General features: G+C 43.4%; 1 protein-coding gene across 1 annotated transcript in view; it reads right to left on the bottom strand.

Annotated features, from left to right (window-relative positions):
* The window catches only part of LOC121608787 (unconventional myosin-VIIa-like), a 36,293-nt gene extending 18,434 nt beyond the window's left edge, over positions 1-17,859 (bottom strand). The window contains exons 1-22 of the mRNA XM_041940154.1: positions 17,755-17,859; positions 15,494-15,607; positions 15,003-15,155; positions 13,463-13,647; positions 12,904-13,025; positions 12,658-12,800; positions 11,815-11,928; positions 11,474-11,542; positions 11,151-11,235; positions 10,988-11,064; positions 10,775-10,894; positions 10,410-10,552; positions 9,951-10,161; positions 9,699-9,834; positions 9,315-9,421; positions 6,104-6,241; positions 4,963-5,121; positions 4,426-4,518; positions 2,581-2,675; positions 2,409-2,493; positions 2,087-2,305; positions 1,661-1,768 (exon numbers count right to left, since the gene is read on the bottom strand). Coding sequence (XP_041796088.1) covers positions 1,661-1,768; positions 2,087-2,305; positions 2,409-2,493; positions 2,581-2,675; positions 4,426-4,518; positions 4,963-5,121; positions 6,104-6,241; positions 9,315-9,421; positions 9,699-9,834; positions 9,951-10,161; positions 10,410-10,552; positions 10,775-10,894; positions 10,988-11,064; positions 11,151-11,235; positions 11,474-11,542; positions 11,815-11,928; positions 12,658-12,800; positions 12,904-13,025; positions 13,463-13,647; positions 15,003-15,155; positions 15,494-15,607; positions 17,755-17,859 — 2,781 coding nt within the window. The remainder of the gene's footprint in view (positions 1-1,660; positions 1,769-2,086; positions 2,306-2,408; positions 2,494-2,580; positions 2,676-4,425; positions 4,519-4,962; positions 5,122-6,103; positions 6,242-9,314; positions 9,422-9,698; positions 9,835-9,950; positions 10,162-10,409; positions 10,553-10,774; positions 10,895-10,987; positions 11,065-11,150; positions 11,236-11,473; positions 11,543-11,814; positions 11,929-12,657; positions 12,801-12,903; positions 13,026-13,462; positions 13,648-15,002; positions 15,156-15,493; positions 15,608-17,754) is intronic.
* Positions 17,860-20,867: the final 3,008 nt, after the last annotated feature.

Below are 20,867 nucleotides of genomic sequence, written 5' to 3'. Positions count from 1 at the left end.
CAGCTCACCCAGTGGTGTTCAGCCAACAACCTGGTGCTGAACACAGGGAAGACCAAGGAGGTCATTGTGGACTTCAGGAGGTCCAGGAAGACGGATCACGCCCCCCTCCTCATGGACGGAGAAGTGGTGGAGCGTGTGGACAACATCAGGTTCCTGGGCCTCCACATCACATCTGACCTCTCCTGGTCCATGAACACCTCCCGCCTGGTGAAGAAGGCACAACAAAGGCTCTTCTTCCTCAGGAAGCTGAAACGGGCTGGACTCTCCTCTCGGTTGCTCGTTAACTTCTACAGGGCCACAATTGAAAGCATCCTCTGCCTCAGTGTGACAGTGTGGTATGGCAGCTGGACGGCACAGGAGAGGAAACAACTGGCACGGGTGGTTAAAACTGCACAGGGCATCGTGGGCTGCCCCCTCCCTGACCTAGACTCTATATATGAAGGCCGGGTCAGGAAGAGGGCGAGATCCATCGCCACGGACCCCAGCCACCCGGGCCACAGACTGTTTGTACCGCTTCCATCAGGAAAGCGGTACAGGAACATCCACACCACCACTAACAGACTGAGGGACAGCTTCTTCCCCAGAGCTGTCAGAGCTATCACCCCCAGCAGCCCCTCACTGCAGTGAGAGACTGTGTGAACTGTGAACACTGCACACCGCACTTTACACCTACACCTACACCTCTACCTCCACCTGCACCTTCTGTGTACTTGACTTTTATGTACACACATATACTATAATTATATACATTTTAGTATATCATTTCAGTTTCATTGGCATATTTTATTCTGTCGGTACATTTCACTGTGTATATTTTATATTTTATTCTGCTTGTATATTTTATTCTGTTTGCACATTTCACTTCCATATTTTATTGTTTATTGTTTAGTATATTTTATTGCCTAAGTATATTTTCATTCTGTTATATTTTTAATTGCTTCACGAATATTTTTTTTATTGCATGTTGGTTTATTTTATTTTATTGTAGTTATCTTAATTTTATTCACTCTTTCTAGTCTTATCTTTCTTACCATCTAACATGGGGGTTGCAATGAAAATTTCATTGACATGTGCAATGACAATAAAGACTCTTGAATCTTGAAATCAAAGGTATTCACAGTATTTGTTGGAGAAATTAAGTTCTCACTATGTTTGATTCCAGAGAATAATGTCCAGAGAGAAACACGCTGTCTTCACTTCAGAGACTGTTTGTCCACAGGAGACAAACAACAATCACCTGAAGGTCAATATCAGCACAACCAATCAGCTCGTAGTGACTATGATGCTTCAAATATGGACGCTGCTGCAGAAAAGCTACAAACTAAACACACATGTTGAACCTGCAGCTCAGAAGATCTTTACAATCGGCTCAAAAGGAGGACGCCCAAGATTAGAGTCACCAGTTCAGTATCTGAGCAGATGTCAATACGGTCACAATCTGCCTTCTGTTCTGAAGTCTGGTCTCATCACGTCATCAACCACCAGTACATGACTAATTAAATACAGACTATCTGCGTAACCTGGTTTGTGAGAGCATGTAAACCAGGGAAAAACTCACCATCTCCTGAACCTGAATGAGACGTTACGGTTCACGTTAAGATGCTGCATGAAGTGAGGTTCTGAGGTCTTGTCTCCGAACGTCAGACTGACGAACTCTCACCTGGTGCTTGCGCTCGGCCTCGGCCTTCGCTCTCTTCGCAGACATCTGATTCCTCAGTTTGGCCTCTTCAGCCAGACGCATCTTCTCCGCCTCCAACCGCCTGCGGTACTGAAGGGAAGAGGAAGAAGCCGACTGAAACTGTGTTGAAGCAGCGAGCGTCGAGGGGGCGGTGACGAATGGACCAATGGTGACAACAGTTATTTGAGGGGGATTAAGTAAGTAACTAAAAATATAAAGAGTATTTGTTTTTAGCTAAACAATAAAGAAACTGAAGGACCAATACAACAATGTAAAAATACTCATTTCAAGTAAAAGTCCTGCATTCATAACTTTCATAAATAATCTAGAATATTACAGTTCAGTCTGTCAGAATCAAGTTTTAACGTGTGTGTGTGTGTGTGTGAGAGTGTGAGTGTGTGTGACTACCTCTCCCTTCAGTCTCTTGTACAGCCGGCGGGCGATCATTCCTCTGGTGTAGGCCTGGATGGTGATGACGGCCCACAGCCGGTGTCTGAACGCCCGCCGCACCAAGAAGCCCCGACAGCGACCCTGGAAGCCCGTGATTCGCTGACGGGCCACGTGATACGATGCACACAGCTTCCTGGAACGAACCAGGGCCTGAAGGCGGGAGAAGCCCGCTCGCATCTGAGGGGACACACGAAAAGAAGACAAGACACTTTTTTATGATCTGCTTCGCTGCGTACAGTCTGCGTGTGACGTGGGTGTGAAACGCAGAGATGCTGCTCACGGCTCCATAGTTCTTCCTACACTGGTACCCTCTCCACGTCTTCTGGATCAACACGGCCGACTTCCTCATCTTCAGGAAGTTCGATCTGATGGTGGTGAAATGAAAATCAGAAATGACATTTCAGTTTTCCTGAATCTTAACATGGAAAATAAATCAGGTTTTTCAGGCCTACCTGTCCTTGAAACCTCGAACCACCTTCTGAATGAGGATGACCTTGTCGGTGATGGCCTTGTCTCTCTCGATCTCCAGCAGCATGTCGTGGTGATCCTACACAGCAGGACAGAGAACTGATAAACTACAAACACATAGTAACAAATAAGCTAGCAGCCAGGTAGCAGTGGTTTGAGCTAAATGCTAACATCAACAACGTGTCACCAGGAAAGTGGAGTTTATAAGCTTTAATGTTTTCCATGTCTCATTTTGTCTTTACTGGACTGCTTGACAGTGAAGAGGCGGACAGGCAGGAAATGTGTGGACAGAGATGGGGGCATGACGGCTACTGAAGCACCCAATGTTTACCCTGTTCACGAGCTTAGCTTTAGCATTTTAGCATCCAGTTACCACTATACACAAAGCAGAGTCTGGACCTGCTCCCGCTCTTTCCTCTGTGATCCGTCCATCCGTCCTGTCAGGGAAGCGTGGCCACTGGCCTGCCTTCACCCAACACCCCCAGCACTCTCTACTTCCTGTTCAGCTTCCTGTCCAGCTGAGCAGAAAGTCCTGATAGAGGCTGGCTGTAAATCCTGAACAGCCAACAGATTTGAGTGAAAATACAACTGACTATTCAATTTAAAGCACAAAGTGGGGCTGTGATGGAGAAAAACGTCCTAGAGAGACATTTAGAGAGCAGAGACGTCCCCCGAGGCCAATAATCCACACCACCACCTGTCCGGAAATATTTCAAAACTATTTTGGTTCTGTCAAAATATGTTTGTGCCGAGCTGTAGCGCGCTGGACAGAACACAAACACACCAGGCACGTTTCAACAGGGGGCGCTGTACAGGACTCACACACTGAGAAAACAAACAGCTGAGCCTGAATCATCATCATTGAACCTCTGGGGAAAGAAGAGACAGTGTCACCGTGGCAACCAGCAAACGGATATGCCTTACCAGTGACTTTTGACCTCTGGATAAAATCTGTCCTCACCAGGCAGGAAACCAACGCATGCATGCGCACACACACACACACACACACACACACACACACACACACAAACACGCACACCCACACACAGACGCACGCACGCGCACATGCACGCACGCACGCGCACACACACACACATGCACACAAACACACATACGCGCACACATACAAACACACACACACACACACTACATACTGACATCAAGTTTTAAAAATGAAAAAAGAAACACCTGATGGGAACTGAAACACCTTTGGTAATTTTCTTACCATCTGATTCTCTCTATTCACACACGCACACACACGCACGCACGCACGCACAAACACACACACGCACGCACGCACGCACGTACGCACACACGCACACACACACGCACACACATGCACGCACGCACGCACGCATACACACACACACACACGCACAGGAAAGGCGAAACACAGTCTTTTTCCGGTCAGCAGACGTGTGAAGTGGAAACTTCACTGCTGGGATGAACCCGTTCATCAGCCGACAGATGTGCAGCCACTGCGTGATGCCGTCATGTCGTCATGGAGCAGATTGTTTACAGTGGAAAATGTCAGCAGACAGCTGATATACAGACATTCAGGATCAGAGCAGGAGAAACAGCAGCCGTACTGACTGACTCGTTCGTCTGTGTCGCCGGCTGATTAAATAAAGTTTCTGTTTTAAATTAAATGTCAGATTTGATGCTATTTGGATTCTCCTGAACTCACCTTCCCCCAAAATGCAGCGTAATAAATCTCTTCTAGTGAGGTCGTTTACACAGCAGAGCTGGGGGTGAATACATATTTAACACTGATATATGACTGACATTCATCCTCTGTCTCATCACATCGCTCTTTAATGCAGGAGTACCTTGAGGAAGATCTTGGTCTTTCCCATCTGCCAGTCATCGTCTCTGCCGAGCACGGCCTCTGCGATCCTCTGACAGGTTCCCCTCAGGTCCTCCTGACGGTGGACAGAGATTCACACGTCCAGTCTTTGTCTCATGGCCACGTCAAACCAGAGTGTGCAGCCAGCAACAGCTCTGAGAGACTCTGAGCTAAATGCTAACGTCAGAACATCAGCTAACACGGTCACAATGACAACGATAAAGAAGAAGTTTGGTGATATTTTATAGTTTTCTTATCATCAGTAAATCCCATTAAAAGACCAAACTGAACTCACTTTAAAACTGACATGTAGAAATGTGCTAGCTTAGCGCCCTTTAGGCTACAAACAGCACATCAGGCCCGCTCTGCAGCAGCTGGGGTCACTCACTCCATCCTAAACATGATGTTATGAACCATTCCTTTTTTTTTTTACATACTTTCCAGAAAAACAAGTCTTATATTCAGGCTAATACAGTAATTAAAGTTCACACCTAAACACACACCTGTAGTCACACTCTACCTGTTTGTATGCTGGTTTGACCCCAGGCATGAGCACCCGGTAGCGGTCCACAAACTCCACGAAGGTGTAGCGGATGGGATATCCTGCGCGGCGGATGCGAATGGTCTCCATCATTCCAGAGTACCTCAGCTGACGCACACACAGCTCCCTGTCAAACAGCTGCAGGCGAACACGAGGTGAGACTTCACTCACCTTCTGACTACATCCTCCAATCAGCTGACACCGCAAAAAGCGGATTCTGGTCACGTGAAAAGCACAGCTTAGCCTGACAAAGGTTAAAGGTCATCATTTCAAACTTCCTGTCAGAGGTGTTGAAATTAAAAGCCATAAACTTCCTCTCAATTATGATCTTTCATACATCTCAGTACTGACCGGACCTCCACGTTCACTTTTTAACTAAGATGAAAACATGATCAACAGACTCCGAGTCGTGTTTTAATCGCTGTTCAAACTGAATGTGTAGTTTGTGATATTTCTAATGAAAAATATTCAGACGTTATGTGAATAAAAGTTCAGTTTAACACTTATTGAGTAATTAAGGGGAAAAGTCTGAAAGGTTTAAGCTTCAAAATGTATTTATTCCAACACTGCTTGTATTTTTTTTTTTGGAGGAAGAGATTCATGTTAAAATAAATAACGTTGATGTTCAGCGTTACAGTACATGGAACTGCTTCATTCTGCAACCATGTGTTAGTGGTTTACCTCCCCAGTTACAAGTCACGTAGAAATGCTTGTAAATAAATATTAATTTACTTTTCCCATCATCATTTTTCCATCTGGCTGCAGGATCGAGCCAAATAACAGAAAGCTGCACCACAAGCATGTCAACTGAAATCAACAAGCAACGGAAAACAGCTTTAACGCAAACGTAATTAATGATTTTCAACCACTTAAACACCGTTAATGTCCCTGTGAGTTATTCAGCCTCGGACTGTTGGTCACACAGTGTGACAGTTATAAAGAGGTGGCTTTAAACCTACTGCGACCCGTCTGTGGTGCAGTGTCACTGTGCATTGAGTTACTGCAGAATTAGACACTGTTTTCAGCTGCATTCCCACAACTCACAACTCATTTTGCTGTTTTACCCTCAGCTGCACCGCTCGTTCACTAAATCCCTGAAACACAGAGTGCAGATACTCACCATGGGCTTCTTGTATTCGTTGGGTTTGATGCAGCGGACGAAGAACGGCTGACAGACGCTCAGAGTCCTCATCAGCAGCTCCAGAGATCTTTTAAACTGACTGCTGAGTGTGGGAGACCGCTTCCTGGTCTCTGCCCCCTGCACACACACACACACACACACACACACACACACACAGTGTCAGAAACAATGAGACCTCTCCTCTCTCCTTGACCTCTGACACTTTTTCCTCTGTCTCTAAATATAAAAGTCTCAGTCTGGCTGATTTTGCAGGTTCAGTCAAACAGAACGAGCCGCAAGTTAGTGAACTAGTCAATCACCAGAAAAGGCGGAAGTGACAAACATTTGCTGGTTCAAGCTCGTCAAATATGAAGAACTGATGCTTTTATTTTCATGATAGATTGATAGGTAGATACTTTATTAATCTCCAAAGAGAAATAATGATGGTAAACTGAGCATCTGTCTTTGGAGTGCTCCCCAAACAAGGTTTTTGAAGTTTTCTGACATTTTACAGACAGAAAAACTGATGAATTAATCCAAAAAATAAGATTAACTGATGCTGAAAACAACTGTTGGTTGCAGACCTGATTTACCTTAAATACTGTTAATTTTACATGATGTAGCAAAGGAGCAGTCTGTATTAAAACTATCTGCTTTCATCGGTTCAGCTATCATCACATTACATTACACACACATTTAATTTGTATGAAATGTGCTAATCTTACCAGGAATTAGACGTTTTCACGCTGTTCTTTCAGCACAGAAGCTAATTGAATGTTAGCTTCGTGCCCCATTAAAGCTGCTTTATTTACACTGTGTGTGTGTGTGTGTGTTTGTGTTTAACAGGTGAAGAACTATAAAATCAGACATTTGTTTTAGCCAGTAGTTCACTTGCGTATTGAAGCTAATTTCTTGACCAGCAGTAGCTGCGTTAGCTTCGCTGGTTAGCTTCATGTGAGAAATCCGCTCCTCCTCGGCGCTGACGGTCCTGCTGTTACACCGCGTGCTGTTACCGGTTAAATTCTGCGACCTGACAGTGTTTGCCCTCCCCATCTCTGCGACGACCACCAAACCCTAACCCCTTAGGATCTTTGTCAAGACTGACATTTATTATGAAAGGCTGAATCTCATGTTCGTCTTCGCTACGAACTTTGGCAAGTCGCTAAGATAACTAGCTAGCTAAAAGACGTACACAAATGTCGAGTCAAAAGCGCGATAAGTTCATCCGAATACTTCACGACTGCCCCGCCCTGTTTTTCTGGTAAAGTTAGCAAACATATTAAATGTATTTTATTTACTAATTTAAGGGCACCATGTAATGCATTCGACTAGACTGCCCTGCTGTCTTTGTCGGTTCTTTTATTATGAAAGTTTTTGCCGGAAGAGTTTGCAAAGTGTTGTGTCTGTCTTTACAATAGTGGAGCTAACCGCTGACGCGAGTGTATTTGGTAACCTGCCCTCCAGTGGTCACAGTGAGAAACTGCAACTATACAATACATTCATTGCGTTATCATCGCTATTAACATAATTGTGTACAATTACAATTAGTGGTGTTATTTCTACAAATCAGTATAAAATATGTATTAATAAAAAGTGTTTTAAATAAAATGTTCTGGTGTACAGAGTATGTTACATGTACGCCTCGTGGAGCTGACTGTTGACATGGCTCCTTGTAGAATAATAAATACGTAGAAAGGATTTACTGCCCTCCAGTGGTCACAGTAAGGAACTACATCAACGCGATGCGTCAAGTTAGAAATTATACAAATACAACATTACTACAACTCCCGGAAAAGCTTTCAAAAATAAACGTGACCGAGCAAACAACCGGAAATTAATAAACGAACTGATCCTAGTTGTTATTTGATGGTAGTGAACGATGAATCCTTTATTTCGTATTTGCAATTTGAAAGACTTCACGTTTAGTGGCAAACTTTCCGCTAGGTTATTTTTATTGATAACATAGTTGATCAGTTTCGATAATTGTGAAACATTGCTAGAAAAAGTCTGTAACTGGTCGAGCTCAAATTAACGTCCAGAAACACGTCGTTCATCATCTTATATGTAAAAACAGTTGCTTCCCATAAAAGATTAACTACAGCAGGACTTGGTGTCGGGTTTCAGCGGGATGTATAGGAAATCATTAGGAGAAAAAGTGGGAGTTAATTAATTTAATCTAAAATAGAAACATGAAACAAACAGAAACGGTGCCAGCAGGTTTGGATCACCAGTCGTCATTTTTCAGGAGACCCTATCGAAAACGAGGCTTACAGGGAACCAATGATCGGTGTCATTATTCTATAGTCATCACATCGTGCATCAACATTTATTTCATGATGATACGTTCAAGTAAAAAACTTGCTCATTGCCAGTTTAATTATCCAAATTAACCACGCCTCTTGTGTAATGGAATTTAAACTGCTTCCCACTGCCGTTCTGATAGAAAACGACCATTTAATCCCACAAAGTGATCAATAAACAATCATTTATGATAAATCTTCAGTTCGTTTCAGTTGGCTGATGGATTTATTTTGAAAGCGATGACCGGAAGTATTGTTATTGTTATATCATCATGTCTAACTTTAAGGATCTTGTTGATGTAGTACCTAACTGTGACCACTAGAGGACAGTAAATACTGGTGAGTCTACGAGGAATCATGTGAACGCTCAGCTCCGCCAGCACAAGGCAGACATGCAGCGCACTGTCCATACCAGAAAACTTTATAAAACGATTATTTATCGACAAATAATACTGATGGAATTTTTAATAATTGCATTAATAGTGATTTATACACATTAATGCTATTTACAATTATTAATAACACAACAATTTATTGTAGCGTTGCAGTTCCTGACACTGACCACTGGAGGGCAATAAACACTGACGATTCAGTTTGAACCACATGAAGGCAGACGTGACAGCAACGTGTGCACACTGGAGATACACGATGGTATGTGTAACTACTACACATATAATAACTTGCACATATTGATACTACTGGTGAACTGCTGTACACACCCATTCTCACGTAATTGTTCTTAAAGAGTCAAAGAAACTCCACATTCCAAAGTGTAAACAACAGATATTGATCTCTAATTGTTATTATGATATTACTCTTATTATGACGATGATGATGATGATAATTTTGATGACAATATTACTGTTATTAACGACAAGTATCAATATGGTTATTTGTGTCATGTTAGTTACCATAGCGACATCAGCCTGGAAGATCTGTTTGATGAACTTGTTCTTGGAGGAGTGAACCAGCTGGATGATGTCACCATACAAAGTGTCTCTGTTCTTCTCCAGGAAGCCTGCAAACACACACACACACACACACACACACACACACACACACACACTGTGTTATGGTGTGCACATAACAGACAAACACATCAGCACACAGCAGACACCTACAATTAGTTATATAAATGATATTTTAGTAACTATGCAACAGTCATGATGTCGTTTTCTCCTCTGAACTGGGAAGCAGAAACAGTCACGTGTGCAGTGATAACAGACTGAATCAAACAGCTTTGACAGTAAAGGGACATTTGAACTGCTTCCTGGTGAGCACGACCAGAGTCTGACCTCTTGTTTCGTAGTAAACCACTCCGGCAAAGTGTTGGATGCCAAACTGAGTCTCGTGGTTGTTCTTTGGAGGGATGTAGTTTGTGTTGAGTTTGTGCTGAAAGTTCAGCTTGTTCAGCATCGTGGTGTCCGTGCCCTGCAGGACACACAAACACAGAGACAAACACTTCCTGTCTGCTCGTCACTAACCGGGTGAGGGTGGAGGATTACGGTTGCACGTGGACGCCGTTGACCTGTGACGTGTCGACGTACCTTGGGGAACTTGCTCTCCTCGTCGATGAGCGAGATGATGTTCATGGGTTTGATGGCGATCATGTCCAGAGCGTCCTGGTTGTCGGTGAACTCGATGTGCTGCCAGTTGATGTGCTCCAGGTTGTACTCCTCCTGCTCCAGCTTGAAGACGTGACGGACGAAGAACTGCTGCAGGTTCTCGTTGGCGAAGTTGATGCACAGCTGCTCGAAGCTGCAGGAAGGAAGGCGAGAAGACCGTGACGACGATTCAAGCTGTTCACTGTCAGCTGATGCTGTTCAAGAAGCTTCAGCTTAAGATGACAGAAACTGCAAGAAGCCGGCTTCCTTTCAGAGTACACAGAGTACTGTGTGTACTGCATACAACAGTAATAATGCATGAGACGGACAAATGAATGGGCTGCATGGGCTGTGTGTGTTTGTGTGAGTGTGTGTGCGTGCGTGCGCGTGTGTGTGTTGTACCTGTTGACCGTGAAGTTCTCAAAGCCGAAGATGTCCAGCAGTCCGATGGAGCGTCTCAGAGCTTTGGGCTGAGAGGACGCAGGCTTGTAAATGGCCGCATTGATCTTTTCCACGATCCACACAAACAAACGGCCATAAATTCCCTGCACACACACACACACACACACACACACACACACACACACACTCACAGGAATTAGAAATACTTGAAATATTATCTTTAAATGTTTTACGAGGAAGGAAATTCTTTTACCACATTTGTTAGACCTCCAGGATGCACATCGTGTGTTTTGGTGAGAACTTCCTGTGATGTGTCTGAGTTTGTGTGTTATTAAAAGAAGCTTTTGATTAATAAAGTGTTGAACCTTAACAAACGCGTCACGGACATCCAGAGCTTGTTCCATGCTGAGCGGCGTGGAGACGGTCTCCCCTCTGGTGATCAGAGTTCGGCTGGTCAGACAGTTCATCAGATCTTTACCATCCACCTGAACGCAAACACACTCGGTTTCATCTCAAAGCTCGACACTGCTTTTATCAGAAGGCTAGTGTGTGTGTTTGTGTGTGTGTGTGCGCGTCACCTCCAGCAGCGTGGCAGCAGTGCTAAGGTTAGGGCTGCGGACGACCTCGCAGGCATCCAGGTTGTCGTAGGTGCGAGCTGAGGGGTCAAAGGTCAACAGAAAATCAAAGTCTGAACTGAGACTAAACTCAGCGCAGAGACGAGCGATGTGGGAAACACCTCACCTTCATATCGGAGGTTTCCCATGTGTAATATAGCAGCCAGCAGCTTAGAAATCTCCCAGTTCTCTTTGTCTGTGAACATCAGCACCTGCAGAACCGAGCAAAGGAAAACCAATCAGCTCCCAGTTTCTTCAAAACGCAGGAAGATCCACTTTGTTAGTGCGTAACTGAATCTGTTAAAGAGCTAACAGACACCTTCACTGGCTCCACAGACACACTCACACTTACAGACGTCACAGACGAAGGCCTACATACACTGAACTCTTCCTCTGCCTCTGTCAGAACACGTGGGGGTAAAGACCATAAATAACGATAAACAGCTTCACCTTCATCGCAGAGCGGATGTTGGAGTACTCCTTCATGTCGTCTCTGCCATCGCACACCGTGCAGTGACCCTGCAGAGAAACATCAGTTCTTAAAGGTGATCAAATGTTAAATATCATCAGTGTGTCACATCCGACACATCAGCAGGGTTTTTTCCTTTTAGAGTTCAGTGAGACGAGTCTTTGCTGTTTGAGGGACAAAACAAAACAGCTGTTTAAGTGTCTATTCCAGCTGTTGTGACGTCAACAAGCGTCCAGACTCGAATGACTGTTCGCCAACTGCAAAGGTCAAAGACTCGACCGGCGCGGCAGCGAACAGGCGGGTAGTGACTGACGTGACTCACGATGGTCAGGTAGGTGTAGTCGGTGGCTTTGCTCAGGCCCAGTTTCTTCTTCTCGTCTGCAGTCATGCCCTTCAGCATGCAGTAGAAGATGTGGTAGTTCCTCTCATCGTGGGCCTGCAGAGAGAGAGAGAGAGAGAGAGAGAGAGAGAGAGGTTACAGCAAATACAGCCTCATATTCACATGACGACAGACAGAGGGATAAAAACACACACGACTGTCTGAATGGAATAAATTCAAAATACATGAAGAAATGAGCAAAATGACATTAAAAAAGCAATATACAACATTTACAATTCAGAGATAAGACAATAAGATATAAATACAACTATCACAAAGTCTAATTAATATAGTATAATACAGGGAATATATTAGCAGTATAATACAGTGTCAAATAAAATGTTTATGTTATAATAATGTTAATCCTTGAATTCATATTTCTATGTGTGTGTAGTATCAAGATATTGCTGTTCAGGAAACTATTGATTATTCTTTATTGGACGACTAAACAGGTAAAACTGCCTGGTTAGCACGCTAACCTTAGCATGCTAACCTTAGCATGCTAACATTCACATGCTAATGTAAACCACAGTAAAGCATTATCCTGCCCTGAAATTAAATGTTGAACAAGTGGAAGTTCTTTTGTTGGTTGTTTTGTTTGGTGATAGTATCAGATGATCAGGCGTCATCCCATCAGGGATGACGACGAGTGTTTTGTCATTTCTTGGTTATTTAAATGCTGAGAACAAACTGAATCGTAGTTCTTCAGCCACAGTGAATCGCTGAGAAAGTCCTGAGGGGTTTAAAGTTTGAGCAGGCGGACAGGTGCTGTCCTCTGTGCCGTACCTGTCGGCAGACTCTGGATTTCTCCAGCAGGTATTGCTCTATCTTGGCCCCCTCTATGGCCCCCCTCTTGTTGAAGTGGATGTCGATGTATTTCCCAAAACGAGACGAGTTGTCGTTGCGGATTGTTTTAGCGTTGCCAAAGGCTGGAAGAGAAACAACAGAAACCAGTGATGATAACGTCGTGTCATATGGATGTATGGATGGGTGTGTGTGTGTGTGTGTGTGTGTGTGTGTGTGTGCTCCTACCTTCTAGTATAGGGTTGGCCTCCAGGACCTGCTGTTCTATCCAGGAGTGTTGACCACTGATGGCTGCCAGGAACTGAAGGATCAGTTTGGTGCTTTCTGTCTTCCCTGCTCCAGACTCACCACTATTAATCCACAAACACACACACACACACACACACACACACACACACTGCAAAGATTTTACTCTGGCTGAGTATCATGTGAAAGTTTTTCACCACCAGTGTGAGTTTGTGATAATATGACTGTGCAGCAGTGTGACTGAGGCCACACTGCTGAGGTCACACTGCTGCACATTAGGTCGATGCAGTGTGATCTGAGTGATCAGCGTCTCTTTTTTATAGCCAGTCCATGAGTTTTGTAGGTATTTGGCCTGATAATAGTGAAGCCTGAGAACATCTGCACCAAACTGCTCGGTAATCCATCCAACAGTCGTCAAGATATCTCTCAGGACCAACATGGTGGACCAATAAAGTGATGGACAGACAAGTCCATCTGCGTGGCTGAAATTGGAGTTTCTGGGTCTGAACCACTTTTTTCTGCAGTCTGAACTGGTTCCTACCTGATGATGCAGCACTGGTCACGGTTGTTCCTCTGCATGTTGAAGTAACAGTTGTCAGCAATGGCAAAGATGTGTGGCGGCATTTCGCCAATCTTCTTGTTGGTGTAGAGGCGGATCTGGTCGGCCGTGTAGATGGGCAGCAGCTGGTAGGGGTTAACGGCCACCAGGATGGAGCCAGTGTACGTCTGCACACAGAGGAAAAGGCTTTTTAAGGCCGATGTGATGCGGATTACTTTGGACTGAGGCTGCTCTCAGCCAGTTTGAGCAATTCCTGCGAATGATCTGCAAACATGCATCATCTGAGCGCATCACATGCTCAGACAGCAGCGTCACAGGAGAGAGCGGCGAGCTGAGGCTGGTGGAGGGCAGATGAGGTGATGCAGGTAACTCAGGTGGTGAAGGACGACAGTGAGAACGTATCAGTATTTGCCACAGGAGAGCAGACGGCCATGTTGGGAACAAACTGAGCTAAGAGCTTACCGCTGAGCCCGAGCGAATCGCTCCCATAAAGCATTGTGACTTGTCCTGCAGATATGTGACATCAGAAAAACTCTTTTCCCCTCAGGCCCACTGAGTTATGACATGCTGTGTTTTCTACAGTGCGCGTCACACTCAATGATAGCATCATTTATCACAAAAAAGTTCATGCAATCTTTGTGCAGAGCAAAATGAAATGAGAAATATGTTTCATTCCGTCATGACACTGGTGATAAACTGGTGCTGTAATCGTTCGGAACATTTTGCAATGAAATAAATGAGTTCAGGTGCAGTTTGCATGTTGCATGTTGCTGTTTTTGAGATCGTGCAGGCGTTGCATTAAAGGTGCGCACGAAGTTCATATAACGAGTGCATTATTGTCAGTTGAGGTGGGATCTCTCATCACGCTCGACGTGCAGGAGTGGACTTACCCTGCCGCCACAGTTTGTCTTCAGAGGGAACAGGAAGAGGGATAAAGCAGCAGAGCAAGTGGGGCGAGAGAGAGAATAGAAAAGCAAGAAATTGAGCTGTAGTGCGGAAAAACAGTGAACGGCAGGCTGGAAGGGATAGTACAGACCATTCAAGCCATGAATAAAGGTTTAAAAAGCTCCAGTAGTACTTAAAGAGGCAAAAAAGTTCATGCAGCAGCAGTGTTGAGCAGCTCTAGATTTAGAAACCACTCAACATTTAGCAATACATGTTTTTGCCATGTTTGGTGGCATGAAGTCAGCGGAAAGCTCGTCCTCGTGTTGAGAATTAGTTGCAGTGTGCACATAAGTCAGCCAACAAAGTGGGAAATAAAACTCATAATACTTAATACCATATGCTCAGTTAAAATAGATAAAGAATGTATGACTCCCGTTCACACATGATGTGAACTAAGTCTGTATCTGGATGAGAAAAACATACTGATGCATGTGGGTCGTACTGAAACGATGATCAGACAGCACATTAATACCTGGTGGGAATGGGTTTACATGGTTTGTTTCCTGTATTTGATGAGCAGGCAGACATCAGTATATCAGTACCAGGAGTATATATAACAGGACAGCAGTGTACTCACATATATGAGTTTTTCTCTGTATCTGATGAGGAGGTTGCGGAGGATGCCGGCCTCGTTGAGATCTCCCAGGCGGATCATGTCCTCCACACCGTGGATGGAGGTGGGATGCATTGGCTTAATGTTGGTGGCATTCTGGGGGGAGATCCAGTGCTCCTGGAGGGGGAGGGGACATTATAGAGGGTTGTAGACCAAGATGTGACCGTCGGTGTTGTCGGCTAATTGGAGGGTTGGTGGTTGGACCCCAAAATGCTCCTGATGGTCAGGCCAAAGAGCAAACTGAAGACCACCAGGTCTTAACACATGTTGCCAACTATCAGGCCATAAGGACACAGCCTCCACGTCTCAGTCACTACTTTTGTGTTTGAACAAAAACGCAGATTTCACACTCACAGTTGGTAGTTTAATAACAGTGGCTTTGTGATAAACACTGTGTGCATGCTAACCATGACATAAAGGACCTTTAGTGTGCAGCAAACACCACCAGCACTCACATTTCCTTCATCATCCACCACCTGGATCTGTCCTGAGTCGCAGAGTTTGACCACTGCGCCGATCGGCACCTCAAACTCCCGACCGGTCTTCAAGTCCAACCAGACATAGTCGCCCTGGAAAGAAATCAAGAATCAGAGCCAAAATCAGCATTAGGGTCAGAATTTAGTCAAAACATGGTCAGATAAAGAATTTAAATCAGGATCAGATAATGAGAACCAGAAAGGAACCACACTGTTGTTATATTATCTCCACACACGTGATTGATAAGTTTAACAAATTCACCATTTAGATTTTACATTTGCAAGATGATCAGACCCACGATTAGAATCCACGTTTGTTTGCTAAAGCAACTGAATCATAAACTCTTTCACACTGCACCTGGATCAGCCTGGAGTATATTTCTCCATGGAAATATATTGATGCTGCTCTGACAGACCTCACTCAGGACAGCCCATGAACCAGTTTGCAATTGTTTGGTAAAAATTGTCGATTTATAAACTGTAGTAAAGTATCTGGGATGGTGTGCCTTCAACACTGATTCACCTCTTATGGTTTGGATGGTGGATTTTAAAAAATGGGCCACAAGGGGGCTCTCCGCCTGCTGTACCATTATGACTAATGGGGAACTTGATATTTTCAAACCCTAAAAAATATCATCCAACTGGAAAAAAGGATTTCTATCGAAGTGAGCCATCATTTCTACCAAGTGATCAAACGAAGATGCACAGACGAAACACAAAAACATGTGTGGCATAACAAATGCATTTTAGTCAGCATGTGGGTCACAGAGCCGAACTAAAATGAGTTCTAGACTCTACAATCGAATTTTGAACCAGTTGCCTCTGTTAAATGTCCAGTATTTAGGATTTAGGGTGATCTGTTGGCAGGAATGGAATATAATGAATATAATATTCATGATTATGTCTTCAATCACCTGAAAATAAGAATAGTTGTGTTTTCGTTATCTTAATAATAAGTTCTTTATTCAGTGTCTGCAGAGGGGGCAGGTCCTCTTCCACTGAGTCTGCCATGTTCATTTGTGTACTCCATATAAAGAGTCCAGTTAGGTTTGATGTATTATACCTGGGCCAATTAAAAATCTTTTGATTTACTGAAGATAAGACCACACATTTCTGTTTTACTTTTTCAGGTAAATGTGCTTGTTTGCTTTCTTTGGGAAGTTCCAGGAAAATAAAATCGTCCAGCATGTAACCCGCTGTATGGTGAAGGTTTATACTGGTGGGCATTCAGACTGAAACCTGCAAGATCCTGCATGGGAGGGAAAATGTTTGTGGTGAGCAGTGATGGAACAAGTACTCAGGTCTCTTACTTAGGTAAAAGTAACAATACTACTGAAATAGTTTGTTACAAGTTAAAGTAAAAGTACTCATTATGTGGAATGGCCCACTCAAAACAGGTCATATTTTATTTGTTGACTACATTACATAGTGATCTGATTTTACAGAATAACTACTAACTGAAGAAATATAAAAGGCTGCAGAAAATAAATAAATATGATGCATTTGAATAACAGATCCATGAGTCTGAAGGCTTTTCTGCGCTCTGATAAAAGTCTAGGTTCAAATGAATGAGAAATCAACTTTCAGTCTGATCACAGACCTAAAAGTGACGGTGGGTGGATTCTGTTACCTTTGTACGGAGCCATGCTAGCTGTTTCCCCCTGATTCCAGTCTTTGTGCTAAGCTAAGTTAACCGACTGGCGGCTCTTGATAAGAAAGCTAAAAAAGTATATTTCCCAAAATGATTCCTTAAAGGTGGAGACGATTAATCTCTACGATGCACAAGACTGAAACTTCCCTGTGTCCCTGGCTGCTCACAAACATGCAGAGGTTTTTAACAACATACAACAAGGCAGACAAACTAACACACACACACAAACACACGCACCAACACACACACACACACAGGTACATTACAAACTTAAACACAGTTTTCAGACATACACTTATGATTCATGACTCAAAACAGATTCAACACATCTTGTGATTGAAGTATAATTATTTTAACACAGTTGTGTAATGTTAGATAAGACAGCGCCTCACACACACACACACACACACACTCACACACACACAGAGGTATCACAACAAGGCCACACAGAATGATAATTAATATTTCATGTATGAAACAAGGGAACGTACGCACATATGTTGCGCAACACAAATCCCACAGAAGGAAGGCATACAATTATGAGTCATGTAACACACACACACACACACACACACACAGACACACGTACCGGCAGCAGCGTGCTGTGTTTCATCACAGTGTTGACGTTGCGTAGCAGCGCCCATTTGGCCAGATCCTTCTCATAGAGCTCCACATATTCCCGACGCTTGTACATCTTCACGTGCACAATGCAAACTCACACACACTCTGACAGTGATATCTGTCTGTTCCACACAGAGAGCAACAAAATTATCCACAGGTAGAGGTGGAAAGGTGTGTAAATTGATCTAATGTTTGTATAATTTCAGCTTCCTCTGTAGCTTCCTTCCACAAACGAGTGGATCATTTCCAAATATCCATGTAGAATATTGAGCAAAGACTCAGGTTGGGCCCACAGGACAGCAGATGTACTGTAGCTGTCATAAAACCACTGAAATCTTCAAAATCTTCATGTTCAACAGGTTCAATCCACCACAGGTTCAGTTCCAGCGGATCACACCTCTGTTTCTTGTCCCTGGATCATCTAAAAAAAAGCTGAAATGCTGATGACCAAAAAAATTCTGTCACAAAAAACAGATCCGATATCAGACATCTCATCGAGCGACGGGGTCAGACATCCCGTCCTGTCCCTGTGAATTTCTTATCCACTTTAAGGAAATCAATTTAAAAAGATCTCATGAAATCCAGCCTTCAGCTAATTCTCAGATCACCGTGGCGTTTCCATGGCAGTAACGTTCTGGGACAATCCTCCTGCTCTCTCTCCCTCTCTCCCCGTCACACTGACACTTTGTTAACCCAGCCCCCGACAACCTCACCTGTCACCCATGGCAACAAGATGCCACTTCCTCCTCAGGTGTGTCCCATGGTGTTGGATTTCTGTGTAGATAAATGCAGGTTCGTGCTGCAATGTAAATTCTGCAGGTTAAGTGTAATAAACTGTTTCCTGAGAGCAGACTGTTAGTTACTATATTAATGAATCATTAGTTAATAATTAGTTGATAAATATCTGTGAATTGGAATTACGACTACTTAACTCTGATCCAGCAGCACAAATAAGTACCAGTTCATTCATGACTCATTAGTTAATCTACACCTCTTGATTATCTGACCATTATTTACCCCCAGGGATCATTAAAAACAAAACAGTCTAATAAGACTAGGACCCTGTGTTTCATCCAGAGTTAAATGTTGGAAATGGAAAGGGCTCCAGTCCTCCAAACCAAACGACACATATGTTTTCTATCACTGCCTTCCAACTCGACCCATAGCAGGGTTTTCTGGTCTGACGCTACTGCAAGACATTGTCAAGGAACGCTGAGGTCCATGGCAGCGACCGGGGGAAAGAGCCGCTGCAGGTATTACACACCTCTTCACCAACACAGGACAGAGAGATCAATGAAGAGAAACGATATTGCCCCAACACCACCCTCAAAGTGTGTTTATCCGGTCTAGGTTTAAACCATTGATCCCCAACCCGTGGGCGGGCCGCAGGTCATTTGGTACTGGGCCGCACAGAAAGAAAAAATAATTTCCATTATTTTGTTTTTTCACATAGGAGGTGCCTGACAGTGCCAGTCTGCAGCCAGGTCCTCTTGACATCATTAAAAAGTGGATTTACGTTCATTATTATTGTTATTATTATTATTAAAGAGAAAATACCACAGTTTTTAATGCCGATCTTATCATTTTATTTTGTTTTTATCTGCTACACCTTTAGACTGGAAAATATTGTCAGACATTAAACTGGGCCATGGTACAGAAAAGGTTGGGGACCACTGGTTTAAACAACATTTTTGTGACTGAACTTCCAATAATTATTGTGTCATCCATTTCCTCTATTTTAATAAATCCCTGACCAGTCCGGTAAAACTTGCCTGAACACCTATCTGACGCATACCCAAAGTGAATTTATAGCTATTCTTGCATCATTTGGAGGACATGCATGGTTTTGTTCTCTTTTGAACTTTATCCCCAGCAGCCAGAGTCACTGTAAGTGCTACTGGCATTGAGTGATAGAAGTTTAAACACACAGAAGCAGAAGGGTTTGTTTTCCTTTTGAATATTTTTTTTGCAAATAGGTGCTTGCAGACGACAATATCTGGGCCTTATTAGATGAAAAACACAGCGGGAGCACAGCATGAAGCCTTGAGGCCAAGTTAAATAAAAACTGATAACAATACCACAGACGGTGAACATTTCCATGTTTGTAAAGTTTGCTGTAAATGACGGGGCGTGTCTCCACGTTCAGGCTGTTCGAAGCATCAGTCATCTGCAATCTCAGAAGAAGAGCAGGAGGTCCGTCTACCCAACTCAGATGGTTATTGGCTCCTCTGGTATCATATAATGATAATGTGAGTATAAATGAAGATGTGGAGTTTGTGTCAAAAGATGGGGAGACTAATTAAATTAATAAGAAGAAAGGCTGCGGGCCGTCGGAACAGTAACTGTGTTTAGGTCGCCCGCAGCATCCACATCAGTCGCCCGTAAGCCAGTTCTAAAAATAGCACTAATCAGGAATTGGCTCTGTCTAAAATTTTATTTAATTGTGTTGCTATTCTTTTTGAATTACATTTACAGTGATGTAAATTTAAAAACGAATACATAAAAACGTAAAAAAATGTATATCATAAAAAAAGTTTAATATAGGAACTCTGACGTAGTCTGGGTCGGGGGTCAGTCTAGTGCGCGTGACAAACCAGCTTTGCTGAGATGAGCTCGTGAGCGCTGCAAAGATGAGGAGACGAACGCGTTTTCTACCCACAAAAACAGCAGAAAAAAGGAAGAAAACTGATCATTTTCACAGTGAATGGGAGGAAGAGTTCTTTTTTACTAACATGAAAGAAAACTGTGTGTGTCTCATTTGCGGTGCGACTGTGGCGACGGCTGAGCGGCACAACGTGGAGAGACACTTCAGTACACGTCACAAAAGCTACCATGCTAACTACCCAGTTGATTTTTGTTAAATCTTACATAATTGATAATTTGTACTAACATGGTTCAGAGTTTATGATTTAATAAAAACTGCTAGTGGCTAGTAAAAATTGAAAATGATTTCCTGCAAAATGTGGAAGTGATCATTTGAAAATGAAACAATTGGATATTGCATATTGAAATGTATCTGTTTCCTACCTTGTTTAATGATTCTGAATAACTATTGTGATGGATCATCAGTGTCTTCACATA

The sequence above is a fragment of the Chelmon rostratus genome, chromosome 7 (genome assembly GCF_017976325.1).
Source record: "Chelmon rostratus isolate fCheRos1 chromosome 7, fCheRos1.pri, whole genome shotgun sequence".
NCBI lineage: Eukaryota > Metazoa > Chordata > Actinopteri > Chaetodontiformes > Chaetodontidae > Chelmon > Chelmon rostratus.
Note: the sequence above shows the minus strand (reverse complement) of the source record. Positions and strands in the feature narration are given on the sequence as shown.